Below are 15,321 nucleotides of genomic sequence, written 5' to 3' on the forward strand. Positions count from 1 at the left end.
CACTGCAGTGACCAATATATTTTTCATTGTGGCATCTGAATATAGAAATGTGAAACAGAGAAAGCTTGGAGATCTAGTGAAATTCCATAGGACTTAAAGAGTTTCAACCTCTGCCTGCTGTGTGGCTCCCCACGAACTGGGGTACACTTATCTCTGACTCCAGGAGCTTTACCCAGTATTTTGCCAACACAGAAAACTATTCATTTTAATTAATTTATTTCTAAGCAACTCTTTTAACTGGAGAGAGTAAAACTGCTATGGACAAAAGGGAAAGGATTAACCTATACATAGACCATTTTTTGGGGAAAAAATAATGTTGAAACATACAGTCAGCCATACAGTCAAACTGCACAGGACAGATCTGGAATATCAAACATAACCTTGATTTGCTGCAAGACTTCATTTGTCCATGTCTCTGTCTCCCTCACCCATAAAACCAGTATTAAATCTTCATTAGCAGAACCGTTAAAAATGCATTGCCATTTACCATCTGTTCAACATTCTACTAACCCAGGCTTGACACAAAACACCTTTCTCCTAGTTGTCAAAATAAGAAGCAGAGTTGCAAGAGTTGCCAAAGATTCTGCCTCTCTCTGAACATTACCGTCTTTAAAAATTGTATTAGCACTTTAGGAAACTAATTCCAATGAGCAGGTGTGGTAGGTCACTTGGAAATCACTGAAGGTAGCAGGGAGGAAGGTGATATTTTGATTTTAAAAATGCATCTCCAATGAAATCAGGGCAAAAATACAGTAAAACTGCACATTTGTCTGGCACTTTTTTGTTGACTCGATGACAATTTAGTTGACTCACAACTCTGAAATGTGACATCACCTTGTTACAAAAGAAGCATTTTCAGCCACATGTTATTTTTCTACAGGGATTTGACTCATTCTTCCAAACTTTAATTTAGAATCAATTGTTAGCTGTGTTATTTTCACACATAAAAGGCAGCGCTGGCTCTTATTACCCCACAGAGATTTTTTAAAAGCCTAGAATATAGTTGTGGAATAACTTGCTCCTTTATTTAGAGAGAGGACAGAGAGGGGGAGGAGAAAACACAAAAACACCTTCGATTGCTGGAATCACTTAGTTAGCCAAACATCCTAATGCCTTTCTTCTTGTTTCAAAGAGCAATTCTCTAAGCCACTAGGAGCTACAAGTTTGTGCAACTCAAAGGCTAATAAACCATTTGACTGTCATTTCTGAGTGGGTGGAAATTCTCTTCTGAATCCATTTGGAAATGAAATCACCCACACATTTCCATACTTGATAAAGACCATAGGGCAAATGACCACCTGCCATCAGTGAGTGGGGAAAGGAGGAGGGGAATAATAGGAAAAAAAAAAAATCTAAGACAAGGTCCTTCAAGCTGTATATTTGTGACACTATGCTAGAAACCAACATTAAACGGGTTTTTATTCCTCCATAAACTTACTGAGCTACAAACAAGTAGTTTTTCATAAGGATTTTTTTCTGTCTCTCAAACAGAGCTCACAACTACACACAGACTTAATATAGAACAGCTTCACAAATTCATTAAGATCAGTATTGTGGTTTTTAAGAGCTGTCCCAAGCAAGGTGTTGATCTGTTAATCAGAACTTTGCATGGAAAGGGTGTGGAGATAATGCTGCTTAGCAAATCAAGTTTCTTCTCCAAGTTGCAATGTTCAATTGATCAACTTGTTATCATTATGAGAAACATGTATTGTCTGGAAACCTGCAGTCAGCTGAAGCAACAACATTACACCTATTTTATGGTGAACTGATAAGGCATATTCCACAAGTGGGATGCAGAAGATGCAATGAAACTTATTTAAAACAAAACCAAACCAACACAAAAATGCATACAAACTTTCACAAAAATTTAGTACTTCCCTCTCTGTGCTGAGGGAAGCACATGGGAATCTCAACCCTGACAAGAGTCCTGTGTGCACCAATGCAGTGAACTACAAATTTGGGCTTAATCTAGGTCCTATCTCTGTCCCAGTGGCCCCTGGCTGCCATAGCATCCTGGAAGGACTGTCCTGGCATGTCTTTTAGTAGAAGCCCCCACCTACTCTATAAAGCCCAGGCTGCACAAAAAAGAGGCTGAAAATCTGAAATGGTTTCAAGGAAAAATTACTAGAATGATCTGATCTTGAGACAGATCATAAGGAGCTCATTTACGCAGCTCAACAAAAGCAAGATGGGGAGGCAATTATTCATATGCGGAAAAGAGCACTGATGCCACAGAGCTTTTAGTCATGCAGATAAAGGCAGAACATGATCAGAATGTTTTCTATTGAAACATCCCAACGATTGGAATTTTAGAAACAAGATATTCAGGTTGGAAACAAAAGGCACATTTTTACCACACAGGTAGTTCCTTATTGTGATGGTTTAGAGAAGACAACAGTAATTAACTATCACTTCGGACCCAAATTAATCTAAACTGAATATTTTTCATGAAGATTCCCTAATTCATCAGAACACATCCCAGCCTAAAGCAAGAATTAGTTGGTGGAGTCATATACTGTGTCATTTAGGAATTAAAACTGTAAGTCTGAACATAACCATGAAAAACGATGAATTACCTTTTGCAGAGCTTTTCCAGCTGGACGTTGCAGCAAATCAATACATGTTATTTTGCACAGATATGCAAACAAACTGTTATAAACCTCAGGCACATTCCCTTCATTGTGGAAGAGATGGCTCCTAAGCAAGGCTGGATGCTGGTACATGCAGGGAAACCTGCCCACACTGCCGTGAGGTGAGGAGAGGTGGTGGAACTGGACATGGAGCTCTCATATGGAGCTCTTATCGCTCCCCCACTGCCATCCCTAGAGCAACACAGTGTTCTCCTTCCCTTCAGTGATACCCAAAACCAAACTCTCACTTTATCAGCACAAAGGGATACAAGTTCCCAGACATTCCCCGTTTTACAGACTAAAAAACTTTTTTTTCTCCTCCATTTTCTACAGCAACTCATCAAGCATGGTTCATCAAGCATGGCCACAGCACTAGTAGAAGGTCAAATGGACAGCTCCTCATGTTTCTGAAAGTGAAGAAAGACCACAATCTCTACACTATCAACATCCTGTGGTCAGAACAATATCTAAAATTTACACCAGGATGCAAAATAGCAAATGCCAATTTTATATGAACAGAAAGCCCATATTTGAAGACTCTGGGCTTTAGAACAAGGTGGGGCTTTTACTTATGTTGTACAGCTGATTTCTTACAGTAACAGGATACAACAGAACTAGGGCACGCAGCTTGCTCAGAAAGCAATGAAAAAAATGTAACAGTACTAAAAGATGCTAATTTCTAAATGCTGGATAAACTGTACATATGTAGGCTATAAGTTAAACATGCTGTAGTAGGGTGCAGATTCCTTTTATTAGCAGCCATTTGGAATATGCTACACTGAAGTGACTTTGCTGCTAGCGAATAATGCACTACTCAAACTTTCTGTAATAAAAGCTTTATATCACCTTGATATTAATTTATCTCGTATATATTATTATCTTCAGGATGTTCTTCTTAATAATTCCTTTGAAATTGTGAAAGTTGGCTGAGAGCCAGCCACAGTGACACTGAAATGAAAATAAAAGATCCCTGAAAGCTGCAACACAAGAGTGATAGTCGTCAAAAACTAAAGCAGAAGGTCAGCGTATTTTAGACATTGACATTTTAAGTAAACCATGACCTTATCCCTCTGAAAACTTCAATGTAATTGTTATACAGAACAAGTTCCCTATTAAAACTTCAAGAGACATAGTAATTAAAAAAACGTAGAGAAAAACCATCCAGCTCACTCAGCCTAAGAATGTTGCATTTGACAATTTCTCATGCTTAAATACACTACACAACACTAGACTATGCACTGTGTTCTGAGGCTTATTAGCTCAGAACAGCTGAAGAATGAGCCATAGAGAAATAAATGCCTTCATGTGAACTAGTCATGGACAGCAGCTACGAAGAAGGGGATAGGCAGTCAACAAGGTGCATTGCATGTGGGTCCTTATGTAAGGCTGTTCTCCATGCCCCACCAAGAAGAAACTTCAGGTGAGGGCATGCAATATGACAACGTAGAGCAGTGCTCAACACTAAACAAACAAGTGGAGGGAAGTTGCAAGTCAGAAGACAGCTTTTCTTTCTCCTCCTGTTGTTCTGTCACAAAACCAACACAGGAGTCAAAGAATCTCTCCAAGTCACAACTTCTTGCCAATGGAAGATAGAGAAAAAACATCTCAAGAATTTTTTTCTTTTGTGGGACAGAAATGGCTTACGTTTGTAGCCGTGATACAAGGCCAAGCAACGTACACATCTTGTTGAACACATGCAAGCACAGTTACATATGCCTGGGCAGGAACATTATTTCTTTCACTCTTATTTCAGGTCATCTCTGCTGAGTTATGGTGAGGCACAGAATAATACAGCTGGGGGACAGAGAAAAAGTGAGTCTGAGTTTTGCTAGGGAGATCGCCAGGGAGGCCAGAGGAAAAAACCCATCTGTTTTCTTACAGCTAAGAGAAGAACATCACCACATGACTCATCTGAAACACTGATCCTCCATCAGCAGAGATCAGCACAGTCTTACAAAATAGGGGAAGCAGGGGATACGGCTGTGCAAGGCTGGTGGTGTCCAAGCAGACAGACAAGGAAAGACTGTTTAGGTTTTGCTGAATGTGGTCTCCCGTTCACTGCTGTGTGGGGAAAACTTTTTAAAATGTGAAGCTCAAGGAATTTAATTTATCTTGAGCCCACTAACAGAATGATGCCTCACCTCAATTAAAGTAATGCAAGATTGTATTGAAGACAGGCAAACCTTCTCAATTATCAACCAGGTGTGTAAGGGGAAAGGAAAATCAGCAGAAACAAAGCACTTAACCAATTGTCATTGATATTCTGAGTGCTTTCCTTCAACTTCCTTCTCTTGATGGGAAAGATAAAAATTAAGGATGTGTTGTAGCAACAGTGTAACAGGCTATGAAGAATCCCTGCTGAGCAATCCCATACAGATGAGACTTTTGCTAGACTCAAATTTAAGACAATCCTGATATCTCAATTTCATCTCTCACAATTCAAGTGCCTGTTACTGAGGCTTTTGTTCTTACAAAGACTGTTTAATTCCGTCACAGCTGGGGCATCCTGAGGCAGCTCACATGACTAGTACATAAGGAAACTGTGGTCAGGATAGAAAAAACAGCTGAAAATGGATTTGGTCAACATGGACCATGAGTGAAGACGAAGCAGAGACCCAAAAAAAGCTAACTGGGGAACTAGGAGTTCATGAACTGAAGGAATATGCTGCTTTCTCCTTACCAGTCAAGAAGGGAAGACTCTTTCAGGCTGTCTGTGATCCACTAGGACAGGCTTAGATTCGTATGATTTTCAGATGTCACAGTGATGGCAGTGAAACAAACACAAGGAAGGAAGGCTAAAGAAATACAGTTGGGTCATAGTACATATGAACAGCATCTTTAGTTAAAGTCCCAACTATACTGTATTTGGTAGACACTAAACACTGGCTTACTGATCCGCTCACACTGGCATCCCAGGGCATATTTAACACTGTTAAAATGGAAATCCCACCAGACACTGCAACTGAAACCAGCTTTTCATCACAAAGTCTTAGTTTACATAGAATTTTATGCTTGAAGCAGAGTACAGTGAAAACATCTCTCCAGTACTCATAAGTACTTATAATTCAGGAGAGAATAGAAGGGGAAAAAAAGTCTGGCCGAAAAGCTCAAGATCGCACGAATTATTTAAAATACCAAAAGAGGGGAAGAAGAGAAATGGGGCAAGGAAAAAAAAAAATCACTTGAATGCTAAGCATCATTGAGATGAGACTGTAAAGCCCAAGAGTATAACTAGGATTACTTCTGCTTTGAAAATCTGTTATATTTCTGCTATATTTCTGCTATACTTCTAGTTTCCAAAAAATAAAGATATCATAACAACAATTAGAGATTGTCAACAGTAAGAACAACTCAAGGAGGATTTATTTATTTGTTTGTTTGAGTGAGACAGAGACGGCACACAGAGATCCAGGAGGCCACAGCCTTGGGGTTAACCGGCTTCCAGTCTAGTCTCCAACAGGAGATCCTCACCCTACAGAGTACTGCATATAAATGCAATCCTAACGTGAGTCACAGCTACAAACAAAGATATTGCTGCCAATTGATATAAAACACGTAATTACTTGAGTCCTGGAATCAAGGAGGTGGTTTCCTGAGAATCTGCAGCCCAGGTTCAGCGATGTCCCACTGCACAAGCTTTGAACAAAGCTCTTCCCACAGATGGGACCGTATTGCAGAACTTTGCCTTGGGCAGATTTTCCAGTGATCATAGGAAAAAGCTCATCTGTAGTAACACAGTCACTCTTGAGACTTCTACCAGCCTGTAAAATTTGGCCGCAATTGGCCAATGGGTTAAAAAAGGGAGGAGAAAAGAATGAAGGAAAATATATGCAGAAACAGCTTCATCTTGTATGCTTGTTTCCTATGGAAACAAGGCTAAACCCAACACATTACAAAATGAACACTCAGTTTAGTGTTCTGTTTCAGGGCATAAGAAGACAGAGAAACCTCAGGCAGCAGGAAGTATTTGCCCTTCACTGTCTCAAGCAAGAATGCCAGCAGTAATTGCCCTGATCCATTTTTTATTGTTGTATTGCATTATGACAGTGCAATGGGGAAGGAAGAAAATAAAGACAGAAGATATCACACCGTTAGCACACCCCACCACTGAAGCACTGCTAAAGAGACAGACAAATTAATGATGTCTAACTGGATGGTCTGGATTCTTTTTATTATCATATCTCCTGCGCAGAAGTCATACAAGCTTGTTCCTCGCTCATGTGGTTGCCATATACAAACAATGCATAGTACACATAAGGGGAGGGCAAAAAGAAAATGTAGAGAGATCTGTATATTTAAGCATGCCAAGTGTTGCCATTTGCCTATATATACAGTTCTCAGAGCTACTGAAGAACAGAAAAAGCTCAAAACGCCTTTGCATTTTCAAGCATCCGTTCTCTCTAGAGTGACTCCTCTTTTAATGTCAAGATGAACGAGCATCATTTTAAGTCAGCCAGACACATTCTAATCCAGAAGAAAGGAATTACTTTCCAAGCCCATCCTAAGGCACTTCTCAGTGCCATGTAACGCTCTGTTGGTCAAAACAAGTGCTTCTTGTTGTTTCTTTTTTGTAATTTCAGATTTGTTCTCATTAGAGGTTATGCTGTACTTCAGTGAGAGATGTATTCTATCTACCCACCAATAGTTATCCAAGATCTTGTCTCAATATCCCCCTTGGAAAGTTAAAGGACACCATTCTGACACATAAACACTGCCAATTAACTACACAGAGCCTTATTTTCCAAAAGAAATAGCAATTCACATACTCACCCAGCTTTCCCTGAAGATTAAGCCTTTCCTCAGACAGCCATGTTGTCAAAATGCTCAGACACTTGGCTAGTCCTAATTTATTCTAGCATTTTACCAAGTAACCATGTAGCTTTTTGGTCAGTAAGTTTTCACCTAGTCAGACAAAACAAAGACCTGCGCAAACCTCATTTCTTTGTCCAGCAAGACACAATTTTTAAGAGCAATCTACCAACTCATCGGATGACAGAGAGATCATCTGTAAACCAAGGCCAATGTCTTCATTGCAGCCACTGTAGAATTGATAACTCAGAGTAAGGATAGTGTAGGATGGGAGTAGGACAGTTGTCCACTTCAGATGCAGAAGACAATGAAATGCTGATTCTAAAGTGTACTTATTAGAACAAAAGTAACTTCCTTTTCCCCATGTGATTTTGAGACAAACAACAGGTCCCTTGCTGCAGCCTGTGCTGAAACATGAAGCCAGAGCTTCCATGTCATCTAACAGGAAGGTTCATCTTTCTCTGGTGTCACTTACTCACTAGCTCACACCACCCACACCACTGCTAGAGAGGACTCTCAGCTCTGCAGTGGAGCAGGTTTTCCCCAGGCATGGATGCAAACAAGCCAAGGAGCTAAAACACTCAGAGGGAGAGAACTGACATTCAGGCTACATACTGCCAGTCTGCTGTGGAGTGCTTAGAGTCACCTGGAAGCCCAAACTTCCCAAAATGCCATGTCAGCCTCTCCCCCTTCTGATCCCCCCATCTAATGTTGAGCATTAGGTTATTTCAGATCATTTCCAGTTTCCTCAGGACTGTGACATCATAAAGCAGTAAAGTCAAGTCAGTAATCACTATCAGGGATTTCCTTTATCTGTTCTCTTTGACATTAAAGGAGATTGGCACATAAGTCCTTAGCCCCAGCTCAGACAACTCAAAGAACAGAACCAGATGTTGGGGTTGCTGACACAGTCACTTAGGGGAATTGGATATCTCAGAAATGTGGTGCTTCAGACTCACATGCTGTAACAGGCATTCACCTGCATCCCACTGTTAGTTTTGTACAGGAACATCTCTAAGTCACCGTTTCTCCCTAGCACACACTTGTTGGAGAGAGGGTTGAGCACTGAGTGTCTTCATGTAGCTGGACAGGTAGTAGAAAAGGAAACCCTCGCTAAAGAGATGCCTGACTGAGCAGGGTTCACTTAAGATTTTTTTGGCATATATGTCAAGCAAGGAGGAGGTCATGTTGTCCCTGTTCAGCTTTAATTAACAGTTTATTCAGCCAGGAAAAATGAAATATGCCCTATTCAGTTAAAGAACATTTAGATTTGTGGTACCCACCTTCCTGCACTATCTGGCTGATCTGGATGAAGGCACTCCCTAAACACAGTCAAAAAGCAAACACCAGGGGAGCAGAAGGAGAGCGTAACAGCGCAACTAGTAAAGTTAAAACTCTTGGATGTGGGAGAGCTAGGTGTGAGGTCTCATTCCAAGAAATATTAAGCATTTGAAGTACCTGGAACTACATCTAGGTTCACTAAGCTCTCCTCTCTATGGATGTGGTTATTGCAATAGCACAGGCTGTTGAAAAATCAGGACTGAAGCATGCAATTCTGATGAATGATGGCAATAAATTAGCATGTGATGAGTCTTCATCTTTTAAAGGCAGCTCTCTTCACTCATCTGTAGTGCTATGAATCTTTACATTACTTTGAAGAGATGGCAAGATAAAAAACACTCAAAAAGCATTACTGAATACTATTTTCTCCTCTCTCCTCTCCTTGAATTTATATTTATCTCATCATTTTGCCAGTGAAAATCTTATTTGATAATCTCTCTAAAACCTTCTGAAACAATTTTGGAAACCTGAGTCAACTAGAAGCTGAATTTTGACAAGTTTTTGAGAGAAAGACTTATGCTTAACATGTGATCTGAAAGGGTAGTCTCAAATATTCCAATCTTGAAAAGATTTCCTCTGTAAAAAACCAACCTAGATTTTCTTTAGATTTTTTAGCCCGTCTGTCTTCCTCGGAGACAGTTGCTCCCTTGTTAGTAGTAGCAGAAGCATAAGGCTTATGACTGATGATACACACCACATCTAGCCACAGTTTCCCAGTGAAACGAATCTCTAAGACCAAACGTGTCATTAGAATCACCTTACAACTCTGAGATTGGCACCTGTACAAGAGCATCTGGTAGAGCATGAGTCGTGCTGCACGGCTGCTTAGCATGGAAGCAGCATCTCAGTTGTGTTGTTCTGATTGAGATACACAGGGAAGTTTATGAAATGCCGTTTTCACTGAGCGTTAAGTTACCAAAAGTCAAACCAGCAAATCCCAGAATCCGCATGTAAAATAGATATACTTTGCTAATGCTTATGCCTGAAGGAAGGAGACTGTGAAGGATATCATGACTTCACCGAATGATAAGCTACACACACGGTGTGCCTTTCGATGGACTGCTGGGAGTTGTCAGGGCACAGGAACTGCAGGCAGACTGATAAGAGCATCAAAGGAGGCTCTTACCATTTGCATTAATGTAATGGGCTGTAGCATAGGGATGCAGACAGAAGATAATGATGCCAATAGTTTGTTATATTCACTCATTGTTCTTCCTTCTCCTCCTGCAATTAGAGCAACTATACACATAATGCAATGCAAAATTATATTGACTGAATTTAGTCTACTAGCCCCAGCAGACAATTTCTGGTTAGTGTGTTGTCTTTCAACATGCAGCACAATGCAATATCAGAGGCTTAAGATAGATAGCAATAAACAGCATGGGCTCATTACCAAGATTCATTACTGATTATGCCATCAGAATTGAGCTCTGGTTTTTCCAAAATGAAACATTTGTTTTCTAGCAAGAGAAGCATAGCTATTTCTGTGACAGAGTTCTGTTGAAGTATCCAGTTTGTAAACAGGGACAGAATATGTCAGGTCTGTTTAAATCCAGGATTGGATAAAGTCACTCAGGTTTTGCTGGAAGGACGTATTCTCCTGTTATCTGGGGCAGCTCCTGCATTCTGTCGAGATGCAGGAGTGATGACAAAGTGGCTTAGCAACCATCTTGTCAGCAGCAATAGCAAGAAGGAAAGAATAGCACAGCTTAGAAACAAGAGAACAAACACACACCGTTTCCACCACTGTGACCTTTTCCTCACAAAGGCAGAGAAAGTGCTGTTATCAGGAAGATATTAGAAGGGACCTTGGGAAAAGAGGGCTGCTTAGCTGACTGGTGGAGATTGTTCTGTCCTCATTTGAAGTGTTCAGTGGAACATTCTGAGAGTACAGCAAGGAATTCCTAAATAAAAGCATAATAACTGATAACCCACAAAAGGGCGAGGAAAGGTCTTTAGCTGAAGCGTTGCATTACAAATCTAATTCTACAACTTTAAACAAAGCAAGTGCATGGATGGTTTGGTCTGCAACCAAAGTCTATATATAGTGGAATGGTCTATAACTTGAAGAAAACCACTAATTCTCCATATGACAGTCAGACATGTCCTTCATCTACTTATACAGCAAAGGAGCCATTATAGAGGAGGGTTTGCTGAAGCTACCATCAAAGTTAAAAACAAAAGGAAAAGCTGGGCACACTTAAGGATAACAACATTCATAACTTGTGCTTTCATCGACTTTGAGGCAAGGACCAGAGCTGGTGCTACTTCTGGATTTCAAAAGAAAGTGTGAGCATCCATGCATTCAGAAGTACCTATCTCACTGCACCACAACATGGGAAGAGGGCCTCAGTCTATCCATGCGGGCAGCTCAGAGGTTCCATTTACTGGATTCCTCACCCTTATAAAATGACAGATCATTAGGAATAAAATCCAATCATACACTGAAATTAGGAAAGTGAGAGAAATTACCTGCCCTAATTAAATCTTATGTTCAGATCTATTTCAAAAGAGAAAGTTGGTTTTTTTCCAGCTTGCCTAACATGCATTCTTCAACAGCCTCCATTTCGCACATCAAAATGCCTTGGATAAGATTTAGTCAGAATCAGTACTATTTAGCAAGGTGCTTTTAACCAGTTGTTGCCTTGACAGGTGAGAAAATATAGGTCCTCAATGAGGTTTTTTCAGCTACCTTGTTTCCCACTTCACATTACTTAATTCTGGATGCAAGATAGAGAGAAATAATGAATTTCCTGGTAATTGAACCCTCAAATGCAAAACATTTCTGTACCCTAAAGACAGGAGTCTCACTGACCCCATCCAAAGAAATTCAACCTTGGTAATGAGTTATTGATCCAGAAATACACTTTTCTACCAGGTGGGATTTACACTACAGCTTGAAAACCAGCTCCTGCTAAAAGAACAAAATTTCTGCTTCAGAAAGGTTTTATGTAGAGTTGAACCTGAATGATCACCATTCAAACATGAAGGCTCAATTCCTATTTCTATCACAGTTGTTTAAGAGATCCCTATAAGAAGGTCCTGGTTCCCCCTATCCAGAGACAAACAAGACCCAAATGCAAGTGGGAATTCAGCACCTTGAAAGAAGCAGCATTTGTCGACTAAATTAATTTCCAAAGTTTTAAGAGATGAAAACTTTGTCTACCTGTGTAAGATCTGAATGCCATGGTGATGGCAGTGGGAAATACAGGTTCATTCTCTACTAAAGCCTTGCTGTTTGACTAGCAGAGTCACTCTCTCCGAACAGCCTGAATCCTCCCGAAAAAAAAGGGATGCTTGTTGATTTGAGTAGAAGAAAGAGACATCCAGGAAAACAAAATAAATATGTAAAAGCTCCAGTTTGAGTGGTGTGGCTGGAACTCACGGATGATTTATTGAGACTCCACTAACATGACATTTAGAAATCTTAATAAGAGGAGCTAGCAGCCACTAATAGCTCCAATATGCAACTGAATCCAGAAATGATGGACTGTTTCCAGCTCTGCCACAGACTGGAAGTATGAAACAGTCTGAGTGCCAAGGCAGCATCATTAAGACATCGTCAGTATGAGTTACCCATTTTTTGCTGTTTAAATACATAGGAAAGATCTCTTTGTAGGTTAATAGGAACACTGCTAGTTCATCTTCTGCTTGTCCCCTGAAAGTGGGATCTGTTTTTCCCTACTTCCTAAACAGAGTTTAAATTTTGAAATATGCATCCTCTCAGTTTTTATTACAAACAGGTGCATGAAGACACCATGTCCAGGATTAAAATAATTACAGATTGAAGCCCCTCCAACTATCTGGTTTTGTTCCAATGAAATATACTCCAAATTCTTAATTTAAATAGCTAGGGAAGTAATATAGAGAAATTTTTGGGAAACAGTATAAAACTTACAGTCTTCTCTATCTCACTCAGTCACCATCTTCTTCATATGTAAACAGATGTTTGTTTTAAATTCACATCTAGTTCAGTTACCCTCCTAGTAAGTTCTTCCCGACACTTCACCAATGCTCTACTTTCTCCCTCTATCACTTAAAGTCACAGTACACAGCTTTTTGGACTTCAGTACGAGCAATTTAGTTTCATTATTGCCACTGGGCTTCAGTGTGGATTGTTATCTGCTAAAAAGTTGTCTAAACCCACAAGCAGCCACCAGAGGAAAAGAAACTTTCAGCTGCAGGAAATGTAGTCTGAACAACTATAGGTGGCAAAGTTGAAAGCTTATTTCTTTCTAGGTAATTGCAACACATTCAACCACCTAAAATTGCATGAAATAAAGGCAGGTAAGGCATCCTCATGATGGTTCTTTTTGTCCTTTGCATAGATCAACTCAGCCTTTCTCTGGGAGAAAGGAAGGAAGCTTTTGATATGAGGCACAAGCAAAAGAAATTGTAAAAGTTCCTTGGGTTGGCCAACAGAGAAGAAAAAGAGCCATTGCACATGCACTGTGTCCCATCCCCATCTAACGGTGCCTATTCCAGAGGTAAAACCTGGCAAACCAAATCTTTCAGCTCTAACATGAAAGTTTTGTGGGTCTTGGGACAGAAACCCTCAGCACAAAATACTTAATAGACTCGTGCTCCAATATATGACCTGTGCCAGAGTTGGACCACAGCAAACATAGAGGTGAAGTTTTCAGCTTTGTTAGCAACTGCTGGACATCCCTAGGCCAGACCACACTAAGTTTTCCCCTTTTATACAAAGAAGAAATGGAAACAATTTTAACATAACAGTAGAGCATTGTACATTCAGGGCTCAGAGAAATACCTTTAAATTACCTACAGCAGCTTGCCCTCAAATTTTATAGTCTGGACCAGAAAAAAAAAAGACAGACACAAATACTGGGACAAAAGTGATTCACACAGAAATTCCCCCAATATCTTCATAATAGCTTTGTCAAAGCTAAATTTATCACTAAAACATGGATATTATTAACAGATAGTGCCTCTAGGGACACCAATCCGAGCTAACAGCAAGACTGGGAGCTTACTCAGAGGTTATGGAGTTGCTCTACTGGGCAATGTATGAGACACAAAGAAATGTGCTTACGTTTAATTTTTAACACAGGAGTTGAGCAGCTCCCAACCTACTGAATTTTCACCACTAAATAGAAGAGAAATGACCAAAGCATGATTAAAACCATTGAGAAATACAACTGCTGCTTAAGCATTCACCATTGATGTCAGCACATGGGAGTCTGTGTATAAATAACTAAATGCACACGTGTACCAGATTCTGGTTCTCAAGTACCAGCCCTGTAAATGCTGGAAGGGGAACCTCAGCACACACCAGCTCCCCATGAACAGGAAAAGTAAATATAGTTTCCTATAGATTTACTGTTTGGTTCTCTGAGATTTGATGAAGTTGTTGATTGAAGCTTTGATTTTGCAGTTGGGATATTTCTAACACCTTTTTCTTCTCTGAGGGTTCTCCAAAAATGGCAGAGGTCAATCTTCCAGTGTTACCATCTGTATCTGGGCACTAATACATATACTGTATTGTCCTCCACCTGCCTAAATACATGACACTTTATCTAAAATTCCTACTGTATCATAGTCCTATTTGGTTCAAAATAATGAAAGTTATTAATTTGAAAGTAATGATGAGGAAGAATAGAAGAGAAAGGAAAGAGCCTGATTTTCTTTGGAAGCCATGCCAAAAGTTGCACAAAACTACTGATATTAACATTTTACACTTTATCCCCTCCTCTGTAAGCTGGTCCTCTGAATCCCAAGAGCATCCTTTCAGAATGCCCTAGAAATCCATGTTGTTTTGCATTTTTTCAGCATCTTGTTTCCAATATGCTAATTAGACTGGAAGCAATTAGAACAAAATTAGTTTACCCATCTATATTTGCTGTCTCAAGCTTTCCCCAAATGCTGAAGGAAATTGGCAAATACAAAGTCAGCATGTCAAAGAGCTATTTCTAGCCTGCCATAGAAGGTGTGAAGAAATACATGGCATTTGACTGGTTTCTCCTGTCCCTACTGAATTTATGGCTTTAAGGATCAAACTGTCAGAAAGGGTGACTGTCACTGACAGCAAATGGTGATAGCTTCCAACAGCCCATGCAATGATGCTTATATCACTTTAACTAAGGCACGTTGTCCAGACCAGCTGCAGATTAAAAGAAAGCTCCCACTGTTTAACAAAACCAAACAACTTGGAACTTTAAAAAAAAAAAATAATCAAAAGTTAAGGATCAGATCTGTGCCTGAATTGTATTTCTGTGTCTGCTGGGGTGGCTTGTTTGATGTGCTCCCTCTTATGAGGTAGGATGTCTGCTGAGTCAGCCTGGTGATATGGGGAAGATGTGATGATTGAAAAGCTCTGTAACCTCCAGGTCACCTTAGTTCCTGACAGAAAGCAGGTCTGGATAACCTCAGCTTAAAATTTCTACTCCTCTCCTGGGACAAAATCAACAGATATCCAGTGACTACAACCTGTTCAGATTTTATTTCTAGCCTTACAGATAGAGGTCAGAAGAAACAGCTCAGGTTCAAGGAGAGGTTTGCTGTATCACCACTAGTACTGACA

At 40.0% G+C, this 15,321-nt stretch overlaps 1 protein-coding gene across 3 annotated transcripts in view; it reads right to left on the reverse strand.

The window, feature by feature from the left end:
* Positions 1 to 15,321, reverse strand: part of ADCY5 (adenylate cyclase 5) — a 206,482-nt gene that overhangs the window by 160,495 nt on the left and 30,666 nt on the right. Inside the window, exon 1 of one of the 3 annotated variants that reach the window (XM_032693462.1) lies at positions 11,947 to 12,030. The exons of the other annotated variants lie outside the window; for them this stretch is intronic. Coding sequence (XP_032549353.1) covers positions 11,947 to 11,997 — 51 coding nt within the window. The 5' untranslated portion in view covers positions 11,998 to 12,030. Of the gene's footprint in view, positions 1 to 11,946; positions 12,031 to 15,321 lie in introns of those variants that run through there. 3 annotated transcript variants of the gene reach the window in all.

This window comes from Chiroxiphia lanceolata, chromosome 7 (genome assembly GCF_009829145.1).
Source record: "Chiroxiphia lanceolata isolate bChiLan1 chromosome 7, bChiLan1.pri, whole genome shotgun sequence".
NCBI lineage: Eukaryota > Metazoa > Chordata > Aves > Passeriformes > Pipridae > Chiroxiphia > Chiroxiphia lanceolata.